Source organism: Prionailurus viverrinus, chromosome D1 (assembly GCF_022837055.1).
Source record: "Prionailurus viverrinus isolate Anna chromosome D1, UM_Priviv_1.0, whole genome shotgun sequence".
Classification (NCBI taxonomy): domain Eukaryota; kingdom Metazoa; phylum Chordata; class Mammalia; order Carnivora; family Felidae; genus Prionailurus; species Prionailurus viverrinus.
The window spans coordinates 80,212,159-80,228,789 of NC_062570.1; the positions used below are offsets into that span (position 1 = coordinate 80,212,159).

At 35.2% G+C, this 16,631-nt stretch overlaps 1 protein-coding gene across 1 annotated transcript in view; it reads left to right on the forward strand.

Moving 5' to 3' along the window:
* The window catches only part of LUZP2 (leucine zipper protein 2), a 509,386-nt gene that overhangs the window by 408,402 nt on the left and 84,353 nt on the right, over nucleotides 1-16,631 (forward strand). Inside the window, exon 8 of the mRNA XM_047876647.1 lies at nucleotides 9,398-9,472. Coding sequence (XP_047732603.1) covers nucleotides 9,398-9,472 — 75 coding nt within the window. The remainder of the gene's footprint in view (nucleotides 1-9,397; nucleotides 9,473-16,631) is intronic.

The following is a 16,631-nucleotide window of genomic DNA, read 5'->3' on the forward strand; positions in this document are numbered from 1 at the left end:
AGACAATTTTTTACTCAATTTTTTACTCAAACCAAACTGACAGCTCTAACTTCTAGATAATTTTTCCAAAGACATACCAAAAAAAAAAAATGAGAACCAAAACCAACTTGTACCTCAACTTTTTGCATTTATTACCTCAGTCAGGCCTTAGAACAGCCCTTTGATGTAGTTACACTTGTTAACACTATTTTATTAAGAAGGAAATCCCACTGAGAGATTAGGTTAATTATCTTCCCCAAATTATTTGTACCGCTAAGTTTTTATGACACATTTTTTCACACAAAAAATTAATCAAGACAGTGATTGCAAAATTTCTGGTTTTCGTTGTGATATCTACTGGGGTTTCTTGAAATAATTTTGCTGTGAAAACTTTCATTCTCATTTCGACATTTCTGTTCTTGGTCAAATGGAAGGAGCATATTTTATGTCTCACTGAAGTTTACTACCCTTTGGGAAGCAGTGAAGTCCAGAACAATGTAATCACTGGAAGCAAAAATGTGCATTATAGTATACAATCCTAGACAAATAGTCTTAACTAGATACAAGTTTTAGAATCAGGAATGAGTCTGAATCACCAAATTTGGTAAGGTAACCTTTGGCCATATAAGAGTAGCCTCATTCAGGTTTTCTTGCCTCCTTTGCTATGTGTAACAATCGTGCTTAGTTTTATAAAAGCTTAAAAAATAACATAATTAAATATCAGCACGGTTCTTGGCAAATTGTGAGTATTCCATAAATTTTTACTGATGCTGTTATTCTCATCTGACAAATGAAAAAAACAGATTTGAGAAAGTAAAGGCTTTGTCAATAACTTAAAGCTGGTAAATCATAAAACAAAGACCAAACACATGCCTTTAAAGGTTATATTTCAGGCCTGTTTCCAATTCCCCTTATTATAATCATTTAATGATAAATATTTGTTTTAAAAAAGTCAGTAAAATTTACGTGATTGTTGATGTCGATTTGTCTGTACTGCTGGCTTTAGTCATTATCCTAGTTAGCTCAAGTAAAATATATTTCAGCATTAAAGAAAAAAATATCGTGTATGCTATTAAATATCAGAAGATCTTCAACCAGTTTATCCTATCTACTGGTACAATTTGGGAACTAGTTTTCTATAGCATGGAAAGAAAACCTATATTCTCTTGCCATTCTGAATATAACAAAAGTAAGTCAAAATTTAAACCAGAACTTTATGCCATCCTTTATTGTAGCATATACCCTATTTAAAATAGGAAATAATTGTTAGTTTATGCATCATATCCTCCGCTACAGTGCACATTCTTGGAGTCTACATTTTATGTATCTTTATAGTCCTTATAATTTGTATATTGATTAGCACATAGTAGAGAACTCCTAATTATTTGTGGAATCAACCTGAATTGATTCAAATATAGCTCATCAATGTGTTAACAATTTGACAGTTGTACTGGCAACTGAGTCTGGGCAGAATTTTAGGTCTGGTAATGAGATGACTAAATATTAAATGATGTGATAATAGCCTGATAAAAAATTAGATATCTCCCTTTAATCATAAAATAAATTATTATTAGTAATATAAGTTATAATAATATGAATGATTGTTATCCAAATCATTATCTTTACCTTTTGTTGAACACCACCTATGTGTCGTGATCATATTCAAAAATGTTTCTAATCCTTACAAAGTCCTTTTCAGTCATATTATAATGTAATGATAATGCATTCAATCAAAATTGGAGGGGGGACTAATGCTGCCTCACACTTTCCTGGGGACTTACATAATTCATCAGTGAACAAAAGCTTCCTAACTTAGCAGAGCTTACGTTTAAGCAGGTGTGATAGGCAATACTCAATAAACAGAAAACATAATCCATGTAGTATATTAAAAAGTCAAGCACTCTAAGAAAAAGAAAAAGTAGAGAGTTATAGAGGATTGAGAATTCCAGGTGGGAAGTAAGGCAGCTCACAATGTTAAGAGTCTAGAATAGGTTTATTAAGCAGCTGACACTTAACCCAAGAATTAAGAGATGAGGCATTTGACAGAGACATTTGGAGTTATCAAGAACTGGTTCTGAATATATTTCTTCTACATATCCTCTACCATTTGCTAGAACTCCATAAACTTTTGCACATCTAGGAAAACAGAAAGGAGCAGTTACTTTGCCTGGATGTTTGACTATTAAATATAGTCAAATTGTGGAAATTGTATATCACTTGACTAGCAGATGTTAAGCATGATGTAATATGTTAAAAAAATACAGTGTGCTAAAAAGGGTAGCTCATGTTATATACAATTGCATGGGAAATGAGATATTCACATAGGTTGCAAACTCTGTTCCATCTCTGGGTGATTTGCCACCTTTCTAGGGCTTCGCGTATTCCCTAGAGTTTAGCTCACTCTCTAACTGCTAAATTCTGTGTTTTGGGGTTCCACTTTTAAATTTGAGTGAAAAGAACAAAATAAGTCTGGTGGGAAATAGGTCATGGAAATACATTAAAAGTCTCTACTAAAATTTTAGCATTAAAATGAATTTAAAGGAAAAAAATTCAGATTTAGAGTGGTAGAGAATTTGACAAGCTGGTATGTAGATGTTCAGTACCTGCTGCTTTTAACAAAATTCACTTAGTGGAATGAAAATTTTGAAAGAATGTTTGGGATAAGCATCCAGAGCAGCTGCTGTACTTTGGCAGTAACAAAATTAAAGCAATTGGCTTCATCCAGCCTTCGAGTGGCAGGAGGATTTGCACAAATAGAGGGGACCATGACATTTAGGCAGATTTCACATAGGAAAAAAATACACCTATTCAAAATATTTACCACTGACTTAATCCTGACATCTACAAAATTTTATGCCAGATCTTATCTCTGTCCACTCACCGCTGTTGTCAGTAATGTTAAACCATTACTTCCTGTGCCTGTTAGAAGGAAGTGTAACCATTGCCTGTCATGCCAATTAACTGCCAGGAAAGAGATTTACATGATGGACTGAAAAGGCTCCCAGAAAAGCATTCTGCGGCCTGGAAAAGTAAGGACTCAAAATTTTATCTTCAAAATGTTCAATTAAGTATAGAGTTCTTGTAAACACTGGGGTTCTACAGACACAAATGAGGACAAAACAAATTAAGTTCTCTGGAGGAAGATAAGAAATCTGTTTTCTTAGTACACTACATGGTGTCAGCTCCAAATGTACTCATTTGTTCATTCATTCATTCATCTAATACTTATTAAGCATCTCCTAGGTACCCATCACTAATCTAAGAATTATTGATTCAAGGGTTAGCAAAACAGAAGCAATTTGTGTTCTGAGACTGTTGTCCAATGAGGGAATGAGACGTTAACAAACAGATAAATGGATAGATGACAACTGTAATAAGTAGGGATTGACTTAGCCAGTATATGTTAATATAGACTTGCAGATTGTCCAAATATTAAAGTATTTCTGTACCAACTGGTACATAACTATTATCCCCTTCATGCTGGCCCTTCTTGAACCCTTCATCTTTCCTGGCATCTCTCCTAGCTGTCATTCACCCATAAATAGCAAACACCTGTTATAGCATGATGGCTCTGCCATAACATCCTGATAACCATGTACATCTACACTTAGATCACATAGGCAAGGCTAGCATGGGGTTTAACTCAAGTCTTGGGGGCATGTCCTGTGACCTTCCATGGAACATATAAAGACAGGTAGTCTTATTTGGTGATGTTACAGAACTGTTTCTCATCTGCCTCCCTATCTCATAGGAGGTTGCCTTGTAGAATTTCCTATTTGCCTTCCTAATGTCATTAAGGTGTGGGACTTTCCATATTACACTTCTGTTCCTCCTTTGGGTATAGCTGTGGGCTCTAAATGGCTTTGCTGTAGTTTGGAGTTGGATCCACAATGGCAGAGAGACATATGTTGCCTTTGATATGGCACCCTGGTTTGATGTCATCCAGTGATACTAAAGACATGGAGCCCCAACACCATGCTGATCTTCCTTATGTTTTCAGTGTGAGTAATAAACTGTCCAAATTTATTTGGGCTCCTGTCTCCTTCCTGGCTGAATTGATGGGGATATGGCAAGCCTGCTTAGGAGCTGCCAAAGTGCTGCTGCTTAGGGACTGCTTGACTACTTGACACCTGTCAAGCAAAGAACTCTCAGAACCTTGTTCCAGCATTCAGAGCAGAGTCAGATTTTATTGGGTTGTGTCCATATCATACCAATCATTTTCTATTTCAAGAATCACAACTGGTAAAAGTAATATAAAAAATACAATATCTCACAAAGAATATAACAAGAATGATGAAATTATGTTTTCAGTCTATGAGAATCAGCATTTCAACTGGGCTCTAAAAAGGATGAGTAGGAATTTACCAGGGAAAACAGGGTAACAGAGAATTTTCCATGATTCTAAGTAGAAAGAGCAGGTACATGTGAAGACCCTGAGGTGTGTAAGAAATCTTCTTTATTCAGTAAACTATAAAGAAGGCCATTGACACATCATATAATGCTTTGGGGTCAAAATATCTCTGTCTCTTCTGAGAGCCTAGTAAAACACTTGTAATTCTACCAGTGAAGTTAAAGTGCCTCTGATTTCAAATAGAAAACCAATATAATTTTGTTTTCTGACTATGTAGAATACACACTGATAGCTCTAATGATGAATACAGAAAGGTTTAAGAAGCAATGTGATGTAAAGCAGTTGAAACTGAGCCATGAGTGAAGTTGTCTACTTTGTAGGTATACCAGGACCTGTGTTGCCCAATTTAGCTTTTAAACCATTACTGTAAAAGTAGCTTAGTGTCATATGTTTGGAGTCAGGCATACTTGGTACAAAAACTTCACTCTAGTTCTGTGTCTATTCTCTCTGCTCCGTTTTCCAAATTAGTCAAAGATGGTAATACTATCTGCCTCCTAGGTTTAATGATAGCATTTGGGAGGTAATATATGGGAATGGACATGTGCCTACCACACCATGGTAATTACAAAATGGTATTTATGATTATTAAATGGGGCTTATCAATATGTATTAGCAAAGAGAGAATAAAACAAAAATACAGATCCATATTAGATAAAAGAATATATGCAAATACCAAAAATACCCATGAATACAATAATACAGAAGCAGAAAGTATTTTATACTTTATTTATATTCACAAAGTATGTATGTGTGTATGTATTCTTTTTTCAAAGAGTAATTGCATATTTACACTTTATTTTTTATTTTGAAAAATGTTTATATTTTGTTTATTTATTTATTTATTTACTTACTTATTTATTTAAATTCAAGTGAGTTAACATACAGTGTAGTCTTGGCTTCAGGAGTAGAACCCAGTAATTCATCTCTTAGATGTGATAGCCAGTGCTCATCCCCAAAATTGCCCTCCTTAATGCCCATCACCCATTTAACCCATCCCCCCACCTCTGTCCCCTCCAGCAACCCTCGGTTTGTTCTCTGTGTTTAAGAGTCTTATCGTTTGCCTGCCTCTGTGTTTGTATCTTATTTTTCCTTCCCTTCCCTTATGTTCATCTGTTGTGTTTCTTAAATTACACATATGAGTGAAGTCATATGATACTTGTTTTACTCCGACTGAATTATTTTGCTTAGCATAATGACATGTAGTTCCAACCATATTGTTGGAGATGGTGAGATTTCATGCTTTTTCATTGCCAAGTAGTATTTAATTGTATTTTTTTTAATTTTTTTTAATGTTTTTATTTATTTTTGAGACAGAGACAGAGCATGAGCAGGGGAAGGGCAGAGAGAGAGAGGGAGACACAGAATCCGAAGCAGGCTCCAGGCTCTGAGCTGTCAGCACAGAGCCCGACGTGGGTCTTGAACTCACAGACTGTGCGATTGTGACCTGAGCCAAAGTCGGATGCTTAACCAACTGAGCCACCCAGGAGCCCCATGATTGTATTTTTATGCCACATCTTCTTTATGTATTCATCAGTAGATGGACATTTGGGCTCTTTCCATAATTTGGCTATTGTTGATAGTACTGCTATTAACATTGGGGTGAATGTATACCTTTGAATCAGCACTTTGGGATCCTTTGGATAAATACCTAGTAGTGCAATTGTTGGGTAATAAGGTAGCTCTATTTTTTAATTTTTTGAGGAACCTCCATACTGTTTTCCAGAGTGGCTGCATCAGTTTGCATTCCCACGAACAGTGCAAAAGGGTTCCCCTTTCTTTGCATCCTCGCCAACATCTGTTGTTTCCTGAGTTGTTAATTTTAGCCATTCTGACAGGTGTGAGGTGGTATCTCATTGTTTATTTAAACTCATAATTATTTAAAGTAACTATTAACTAATAAGATTAAGTAGCAAGCTATTTATGTAATTTGAAGGACCACTCCTCATCCAGGATTTTAAGATAGTATATACTGAACTGATGATACCTGCCGTAAAAAAGGCACACAGTAGACAACCTCCATTTTTTCTTGAGCTATTGCAAATGAAAAATTACATATTATATAATGATCTAGAATCATTACTCCTAGAAGTTATTTTCTCTTAGAAAATTCATGATAGACAAAGATAAAATAGATTCATACTAATTTAAGGAAGGTTTTTTTATCTTCATGATGTAAATAAATATGACAGTAAAGAAAAATGAGATATTTCTAGATCAAATTTCAAAGCAATATGTTCAATCCAGATTTATATAGATCACAGAAACTTCCCAATGCACAGTATAAAAGGAATCATCTGATATCCACCTTTCATGAATGCAATTTTTATTTTTAGTGATAGTCATGATGAATAAAACTTCTAGATGTTTTATAGAATGTTTTATACTTTCTATATGTGTGGTTCAGAGTCTAAGACTCATTAGTTAAGAACCAAAAAGCTAAGTAGAGTACTGGGGAAGTAGCTAGAAAGTGCTGTCATGATTCCCAAGACTAATATAAAGAACAAAAATCTGTAAGGAGATGTTTGGGCATTAAAGATGATTTGCCCACGACTACCATCTATCTCTAATGGTAAATAGTGGATGGGTGGAAACTCATTCTCCCTCCTGGCCTATATCTTTTTCTCCATTTTTCTTTCATATCAATTCTACATACACAATACAAGTTCTATTGCATATTTAAGACTTTTTTTTAGTAATATGAATGACATAGTGCATATTCTATAAAATTCATCTGGCATAAAAATAAACTTGAAAGGGGTGGTTTTCTGCTGAAAGCTTCATTTCTTCAGCTGTTTCCTCAGGCTCATTGGCTACCATTATCTGTTCTTTTGTTTAACTTTAGGTCATATATTTCATTTCTCTGAATACCTAGTAAGATTTTATTCTGTGCTGGACATTGTCATTTATACATTAGAAAGATGCTGGATTTTATATGCTTTTTAAGATTGTTCATTTTTGTCCAATAATGCAGTTAAAATACTGGTATTGCCTTGATGTAGAGTTGACTTTATACTTTGTAAGTGCATATATGTTAACGTCCAAGATCATATCTAAGTTCTTCTCACTTGACTGAGCTAAACCTCCAAAACTCTGTCCCACCTTGACCTCCCAGAATCTTATCTAGGTTTTGATGTAGATATAGTTCAGGTAGGCCAAAAGTAGATTTTATATTAGAGCAGGCCTCAGCAGATATTTTCTAGAATTGATCACATAACAAAGACTTCACTCTTTGCAATCTATATGGTCTCCATTTCAGGTACTCAATTCTACCATGGTAGCACAACAGTCCACAACACATAAATAAATAAAGGTGGCTGTGTTCCAATAAAATTTTATTTATAAAAACAGGCAGTGGGCCAGATTTGGCCTTTGGGTTTTAATTTGCCAACCACTGCTCTCGTGCATGGCTGTTCCTTTGTTGCCTATGGTGTGTAAATAAGGCTTATGAATGTGTCTAGAATGCTAACATCCTTCTGCAAGGCTCAATCTCTGATGTGGGTTTTGTTCTGCTCATATAACAGTTATTTGTGATTAGCCTTGTGTAATGTATCACCCTGTGTATGTGCAGCCCATTTCTCAGCCAAGGATTTTCAGGAACACCCCCACAAACTGATTTTTGGAAGTGCTGCCCTTGCTTGCCTCCCTCTATCTCTGCTCCTTTTCCCAGTACACCGTAGGCATTTAATCATCCCCAAACTCTGATCTCTGCCTCCACAGCTCAGTGCAATTACAGTGATCTGCTTGGGCCACAGCCCTTGCAGCTAGGTCAGGAAATTTCCCTGAGGCAAAAAGTCTGGTATAGTGACAGTTCTCACACAGTGAGTTTTCCATATTTCCTGGTTCACAACCTGACATAGTTAGCTTATAGTTGTTTATGGACAAGGACTAGACCAAGACCAGTTACTGTAAGCAGAAGATTGGAATCTTTTATTTTTAAATTACAAAATATAAATATCTAACAAGAATTTAATTAATGAAAAATGAATCTTACTTACTCACGTTAATGAAAATGCAAAGTTCATTTGATTTCATGTGTGGTTTGGTTGAGAGTTTTCATTCACCAGATCCTATAATACATTTATTTGCTATTTTCTATGCTCTGCTTTCTTCTCTAGGGCAATTTTAGCCTCATGATGTTCTCGTTTTCTAGAAATGAGGCTATTAGTAATGAGGCTAGTTACTTAGACGTAAACATCCTTATACTATATTACCAAGAAAAATTAAAAAAATATATATGCGTTTATTCACTCTGATAAAGAAGAGAGACTCCTTTCATTCCAGAAGTCACCAGCATATATCTTCTTGTCTTTGACATGCTGTTAATTAGATGATCAGGCTGTCATAACAAAAGACTGCCATAACATAAGCCACAGACTGGGTGGCTTAAACAACAGAAATTTATTTTCTCACCATTCTGAGGGCAAGAAATGTGAGACTAAGGTGCTGGCAGATTTGTTTTCTTGTGAGGGCTCTCCCTGGCTTGCAGAGAGTGCCGTCTCACTGTGTCTTCACATGGCCTTTACTCCAGGTGAGCATGGAGAGAGATAGGTCTCTGGTGTCTCTTCTTCTTATCAGGACATCAGTCATACGGGATTAGAGTCACCCCTTTATGACCTCATCTCACCTTTTTTACCTCTCTAAAGGGCTTGTCTCCAAATCCAACCACGTGGTGGGAGGAGGTAGAGTTTCAACATATGAGTTATAGGGAAATAAAATTCTGTCCAGAACAAATAGAAACATAACTGATTTATTTCAGAGTATTTTCAGGGACTTGAACTGGAACTCAGCAACTAGATGTGTTGGTCCAGTAAAGAATTTAGTGTGTATTAATCCAGAACAAACCATTTTCTGAAGCTTAACCACATATAATACAAAACTTTTAACCTGAGTTCTAAATAGATTTCACAAGGTATTTTTTTTATTCTTTGCAATGAATGAAAGATGCTTAAAGTAAAAAGGGACATTATAGAATTTACTTAAAAAGATTTGCTTTTTTTCATTTTACAGGCCCAACAACTTACTGATCTGGAACGAAAATTAGCTGTGGCCAAAATTGAGCTGGAGAAAGCAGCTCTTGACCGGGTATGTTTACATCCATGAATCGTTGCAACTTCAGTTTTAGCAGCAAAACTAGGGTATACCTATTGCTTCACTTGATTTATTAATGCAGTTCCAGATGCCATGCTTGGAAGATGGTTATAGAATTCATGAGTACTTGATATTCTCCTGGGAACCCAATTCTTTCCTTGTTTTTGCTGCTACAGTAAACTGACTCAAGGTTCAGTCTTGTGAGTTCATGGCTTCATTTTCCACCTTACTGGTACATTTGTTCCATAATACTACGAATAAACATGCTTGAAAGCACCAACAAAGATGCCATGTATTAACTCTGGTTGAATGAGTGATGAAACAAATGGAAGTAGTCATTGACACTTTTTATTTTGGAAATTTTAAATCAGAGTTCTGGAGGTAGAGTCATGAATCAGGAAGGTAGCTGTCCTAAACAAATCTGTCCTAACCAAGATAATGAAAGTGTGGGTGACTGTCCATCTTTAGGACAGCTTTTCTTAAATATAATTCATTGCCATGACAGTTGCAATTTTAAAGTTCACAAAGTTGTGCTGCCATCACCACTAATTCCAAAAGATTTTCTTCACCTCTTTTCACCCTACCTATTTCATTTTGGTTTTATTAATCTTTCATTGTGTTACGATTATGTGTTGCCAGTATAAACCACAACTCCAATATGATGCCTACCTGTGCTTTTCAATACTCTTTATATGAGAGATACATGGAGACTAGGCCATTGGCATATGGAGAGGGAAACATAGAGGAATAAATTGATTATATAATTCAGAATTATGGTATCTGGCAACATTTCTTAATGCCTCTCTTTTTTCACTTTTAAATCAAGTTTATAAAATTATGGTAAGTAAATATTCCTTTATTCTATAATTCATTCAGAACAAAAGAGTAGAGTTATTTTAAAATAATCTCTTTGTTTCCTCACACCCATTTATCAAATACCCAATGCAATTTTCTGTAATACTTAGGTCATATATCTAGCACATGTTAATATAGGAAACTCTGAATCTGAGAAATCAATCATAGCATTTTAGACTTAAGGAGACAAACACCACATTATTCTCCATCAAAATCTTGGAAAGTAACAGGGCTATCCAGGAGTAATCTGCATTTTACTAGGCCTTCAACACATCCCCCTGAGATCAATTCTTGATTGGATTGGAATTATCAGCCATATTCTGTCTAACATTGGAAAGGTAGACCCTTTCTTGTGGAAGATATCATCTGGGGAATTTTTGGTTCATTTATACACAGTGTTTGACATGTAATGAAAGCATTCTAGACATGTGGAGAGGGAATACAATCTGATCAGTATACAAAAAGAAAACAAGGAAAGCATAACTGGAACTGATTCAGAGACTGAAATGAGAAGACAAAAATTTTACAAAGGTGATGTGTGTGTGTCACAATAGTGGAAAGTAATCAAAACAGAAAAAAAATAAAATATTTCACTAGACTCAGAATCTATAAAAAATCAGGTAGATATTCTAGAATTAGAACAATATAATGCACATAAGTAAGACTTTAATGCTGTTCAGTAGAAGATTGGATGATTGGACATAATAGAACTGAAGACAAGTAAAATGTAATGACAGTTAATGTCCAATACCTTTATTAATATAGAGAAGGTACAGATAAGTGGAAAGTAAATAGAAAGAGAATAAGAAATGTATATCAATTCAAAAAAAAATTAAAGTATTTATAACTGTTGTCCCAGAAAGAATGACAAACAGAAGCAATATTTGTTTGTTTTGTTTTGTTTTTCAACGTTTATTTACTTTTGGGACAGAGAGAGACAGAGCATGAACGGGGGAGGGGCAGAGAGAGAGGGAGACACAGAATCGGAAACAGGCTCCAGGCTCTGAGCCATCAGCCCAGAGCCCGACGCGGGGCTCGAACTCCCGGACCGCGAGATCGTGACCTGGCTGAAGTCGGACGCTTAACCGACTGCGCCACCCAGGCGCCCCCAGAAGCAATATTTGTAGGGATAATGACTTAAAAATTTTCCACATGGAAAATTATAGATCAGTCCAAGAGACATATGTCACAATCCTAAATCAATATGTAAACAGCAATATTCCTTTAAATTGTGTATAAATTTTTAAAAGTACACTTAAGACCCATGCACTTTTTTCATTATCTTCTATGTTTCACTGCAATTTATTAACAAAAGGTACTTAACTTTAGAAAATTTTAAATGTGAATAAAAACAATGAGATGTCATCTCAACACCATCAAATTGGTAAAAATTAAAAAGCCTGATGATACCAAATTCTGATACACTAGTGGTGGGAGTATAATTATTAAATCAGTGTAAATGTATGTATCCTAGAATTTGCACTATCCCTATGTGCTTGGAAACATGCATAAAGACATTGAATACAATAATGTTTGTATTAATAGCAAATTGAAATAATTTAAATGTTTACTGTTAGAATTAGCATATACATTTTATATATTTTTCATACTTACATTTTCAAATAGTAATCAAAATTTAATATTAATGAATAAATATAAAGACATTTATATCAATATTGATACATCTGTAACATATACTGTTGAGTAAAAATATTCAGAATTATATATATAGTATTCAACAATTGTTCAAATACACAAATCACATTTGTTTTGATTATATATCAGATAAATAGCTGAAGTAGAAAAATATATATCAAATTCAAGGACCCAATTGCCTTGGGGAAAGATGGAGTAAAATAACACTAAGAATGCTTTAAAATACTTCTACTAATAATTGTATAAATTCTCTAGTAATTGTATAGACAGATAAATAGTCTTTAATTCATATACACACATATGTGTATTGTACATATTATATACATGCATCATGTTCTATATGCATTGTATATATACGTTAGATACACATAATACATGCCACGCATATGTGTATATTACCAATATGTATATGCATGTTTCATATGTATTTTATAAAATTATAATAAATACCATATGTGACAAATATATATAATAAGCATGATGCTTTTTAACATTTAATTCAGATTGATATTTACCTGATATTTGTTATATTGTTCTCTATATACCCCTATATTTTTCAAAATAAGTTACATTAAAAAATAAAGAAAGTGTGCTATCTCCCGTCAAGAGCTTTCCATTTTGGAGATCACAGCATAGCAACCATTTTATTTAAAAAAATAAACAAGTAAGATGATCATAGACTTGCTTTGAAATAATACACTGTATACATTTAGCAGTTTTCTAAGGAAAAGAGGTTGCCTTCTAGCCATCAAGTTAAACTATGGGTGTTTTGATACAGGATAGAGTAGATAGAATATTTCAGGCAGATCCATTATGGAGTTCTTAAGGTATCTCCCTTCTATGCAGTAGCTGTGAAGAACCAGGCTAAAATTCTACTTCCCAGGTACTTGGGTCTCACGTAGGCATTACCACATATGGCCAAAAACAATTACATAGCTAGCATAGCTAACTTTTCAAACAGGATATCCAGAAGGTATTATACTTACAAATTAGTAAGGGCATTTTGTGCATTCTAATGATATTGCTTCTTAAGGTTTAGATCTTTGACAATGAGGCTTTTGAATGAACAACTAGATATTTTAACAACTCCATTCCTTTGTGATTGTCTTATTTTGTGTTTTTCTGAGTATTTAAAATAATATTTAGTAGTTTTGAGGAAGTCTGCTTGCTATTTTGTAAGGGAGGTCAAGTATAATTCATGTTACCAAGATTCCGGCTTTATGAGATTTTTTTTTTATTTATGAAAAGAGAAGTTTATACTAATTTATGTTAATGTGTGTTGACTATATCCAACTCATGCTATAAAATACTACTTTTTAAAAAGGGAAAAAGTCTTTACAGAGTTGAGAGAATCAGAAAATTAGAATACATATGATCCTAAAATTCAACTAGACCATTAAAAAAGATTTTTTTTTTTTAAATTTTTTTTCAACGTTTATTTCTTTTTGGGACAGAGAGAGACAGAGCATGAATGGGGGAGGGGCAGAGAGAGAGGGAGACACAGAATCAGAAACAGGCTCCAGGCTCTGAGCCATCAGCCCAGAGCCCGACGCGGGGCTCGAACTCACGGACCGCGAGATCGTGACCTGGCTGAAGTCGGAAGCTTAACCGACTGCGCCACCCAGGCGCCCCAAAAAAGATTTTTTTTTAATCCTTTCTCTGGACATCCCTGCCACAATCTCTATAACATGCTTTACGTCCTGGGAAGACACTGGATTCCTATGACCCTGAGCCAGTCCAGCCTCCTCTAAGTTTTAACAGTTCTTTCAGAATGTTCTCCCTTACGTTAAATCTTTTCCCTGGTTTGACTTCAAATAATCCACTTAGTCAGGTTTGAAATGGCTACATAGGTTTGACATGCCAGTCCTGTGACTACCATGCAGTAGGATGTATGGGAAACCAAAAACATGTATGAATCATGGTCTGGGATTCCACACCTCTCACATTTCATTGGGCACCAAAAATTAGGAAATAATTGTTTGCAGAGCTAGGAGGTCTCCGAAGCACAGAGAATGAATATTTTAAGTACTTGTGGGTTGTATAAACTGGTATGGTCACATAATACTTCATGGGCAAATTATAATTTGGCCTTAGTCACAGAACCCCAGGTTAACATAGTTTTTGTGGGTTTTTTTCCCACCTTTGTCTTACCCATTCTATGCTTTTCTCCACCCCATCTCTATCCATTCCCCACTTAGGTGTGCCTAGCTCACACCGTGCCACGGTCTGGATTCAGCAGGAGAGGCTTGATATTGCAGTATTTATATAAAGGTCTCCAGAATCAGTCTACCTGTGTTCGAATCATAAGTCTTCCACTGAATGACCATGTTCAAATTCCTCAAACTCCTTATGCTTCACTGCAAAATGGAATAATAGTAAAACTTACTTTATAAGGGTAGTGACAAAACCATATGCATCCAACAAAAAAAAAAGCACTGAGAACTTTTGGCATATGGAAAACCCTCAGTGAGCATAGTAATTATTAATATGAGTGGGTGAGATCATAGACACTGCCTCTCTGTGGTGACAGGTTTTTCTCTGTAACCTTCAGGATCTTGTCACTGTTTTTGCTACAGTAAACTATAAATGCATTTTGTATTACTGGAGGTCGGTTTCAACAAATCTCTTGTACCATATGTATGAGGCTCATAAACTGCAGTCATAAAGGCTGGTGGAAATGCTAGCTCACTTCAAAATGGATAAAAAGTACAGTTTAATGAAATTGCTCTCCACCTCTCTCCATCATCTTTATATGAGACTTTTTTTTTTACTCTCTTCAGTTGCCTAGCGCTCAAGAAATGTTATATCTGGGCTTCAAATAACCTTAAATACCTCATAAATATTATCAAAACACCTTCAAACTCTAACGTGGTTCCCACGACATGTTTAATAAAAGAAGTTTCAGTTTACTATCCCAGTATACACAATAATAATCTCAAGATCTAAGAATCAACCTTGGTTTTGCAAACAATTATTTATTTGGCAGTATCTTATGAATTATCGTTAGCCTCAGCTACTGGCCTGTAAAAAAATAAAAGCTTTATGGTATGGAAATCTATCTCTCAAACTTTGCTATTAAAAAAAGTTTCCCTTGCGTTGGACCCTCACAAAATTTTGCCCAGGAAAGCATACTCTATTACATTTATAGCAAAGATGACGCACGTTAGGCAATCTTCAGAGATTCCCAGGACTAAGTAGGAAAAGAAGAACAAGTCGTCTTGCCATATGTGTCTGACGCATAGCAGGAGCATAATAGGTCGTTATTAAGTAACTAGATAAATGAAGATACAATGTCGTAAATTAATGAACAAGCTATTTATCTCTCCACCTAGAGCAGAGAATAAAAACTGTCAAAATGGCCTTACAGGATTCATAGAGTTGATTTCATGGCAGAAATAAAAGTTAAGGCGAGAACATTTGGATTCACAGCCCTTCGTAGTCTTTGCAAAGCCAGCAGTCTATATTGCACCCAGATATCTCTGAGGACCTCACACCTTAATGTAAATGAATTAAGAGAGGCATGAATAATGTCTTGTGAATTTCTGTCTATTAGGAAGTGAGAAATTAGAGGCACAGTTGTCCTTGCAAGGTATATCTTGTTCCCAGGAAAAAAAGCGCATTTTTCTGAGAAGAGTCCTCCTATAGACACGCACGAAATTGCCTTCTAAATCTCCCACCATGTTAAGATCATCTGTGTACACAATAATTTCTTATCAGCTTCACATACTATATAGCACAAGCTTTAATGTCCAAAAGAATACTTTCTTTATACAATATACAGGATAAAATGAGAAATATTTCATATTTTCTCATGTAAAACAGCACCAGCCTATATCCTCTGGAGGGTTTGCCTTATTTATTAAATGAGCAAACATTTGTTGAGTTAGAAACTGGGATGCTTTACTGGCCATCAATGAAATTAAATTATAATGGATATAGATAAAACACTAACCATATAAACAATAAGGTAGTCTGCAATGACAACAAGGCTCCATAGGACTTAATGTAAGAAATGTGTCAGAGACTTTAAGGAAGGGGTATTCAGGGACTGTGTTTCCAAGAAGATAAGATGTGAACTGAGAGAGAAATTTTAAGTGGAAGTTTTCTCATAGATATTTGGAAAAGCGGTTGTGTAGGCACAAGAAACAGCAAGTGTAAAGGCTCTAGGATACAAATTCGTTTGGAATCTTTGATGGGCTATAAATAAAAGGCGTTGTGGCAATCAGGTTTTTCTTAAGAAGTTTGCCTTTTACTATCATGTGGCAAAACAAAGTGGGAAGAGGGGTTTGGTGCAATGAGAAGAAAAGCAGGGCGAAAACAAGACTGACCTTAGGAGGGAATAGGTTGTAAGATCCTGGGCAAAATATACTTTATACAGTTTACATCGTATTTCATTAGGTGACATACTGTTAAGGTGAACTTCAAAATGAACAGTAGCCTTCAATTTCAAAACAGACTGCATCCAGCAGTATAAATGAAAATATAATGATGTTGTGGTATAAAATCATTTTCTGAGTCCTGCTCATGGAACTGGGTCAAGCCAAACCCTGCGTAGTATCCTTAACAGTCTCTCTTAAGTCAGAGAAACTAACTAGGAAGATGTTTTTATGGTAGACAGCTGAGCAAATGAGGACAGGGTGGC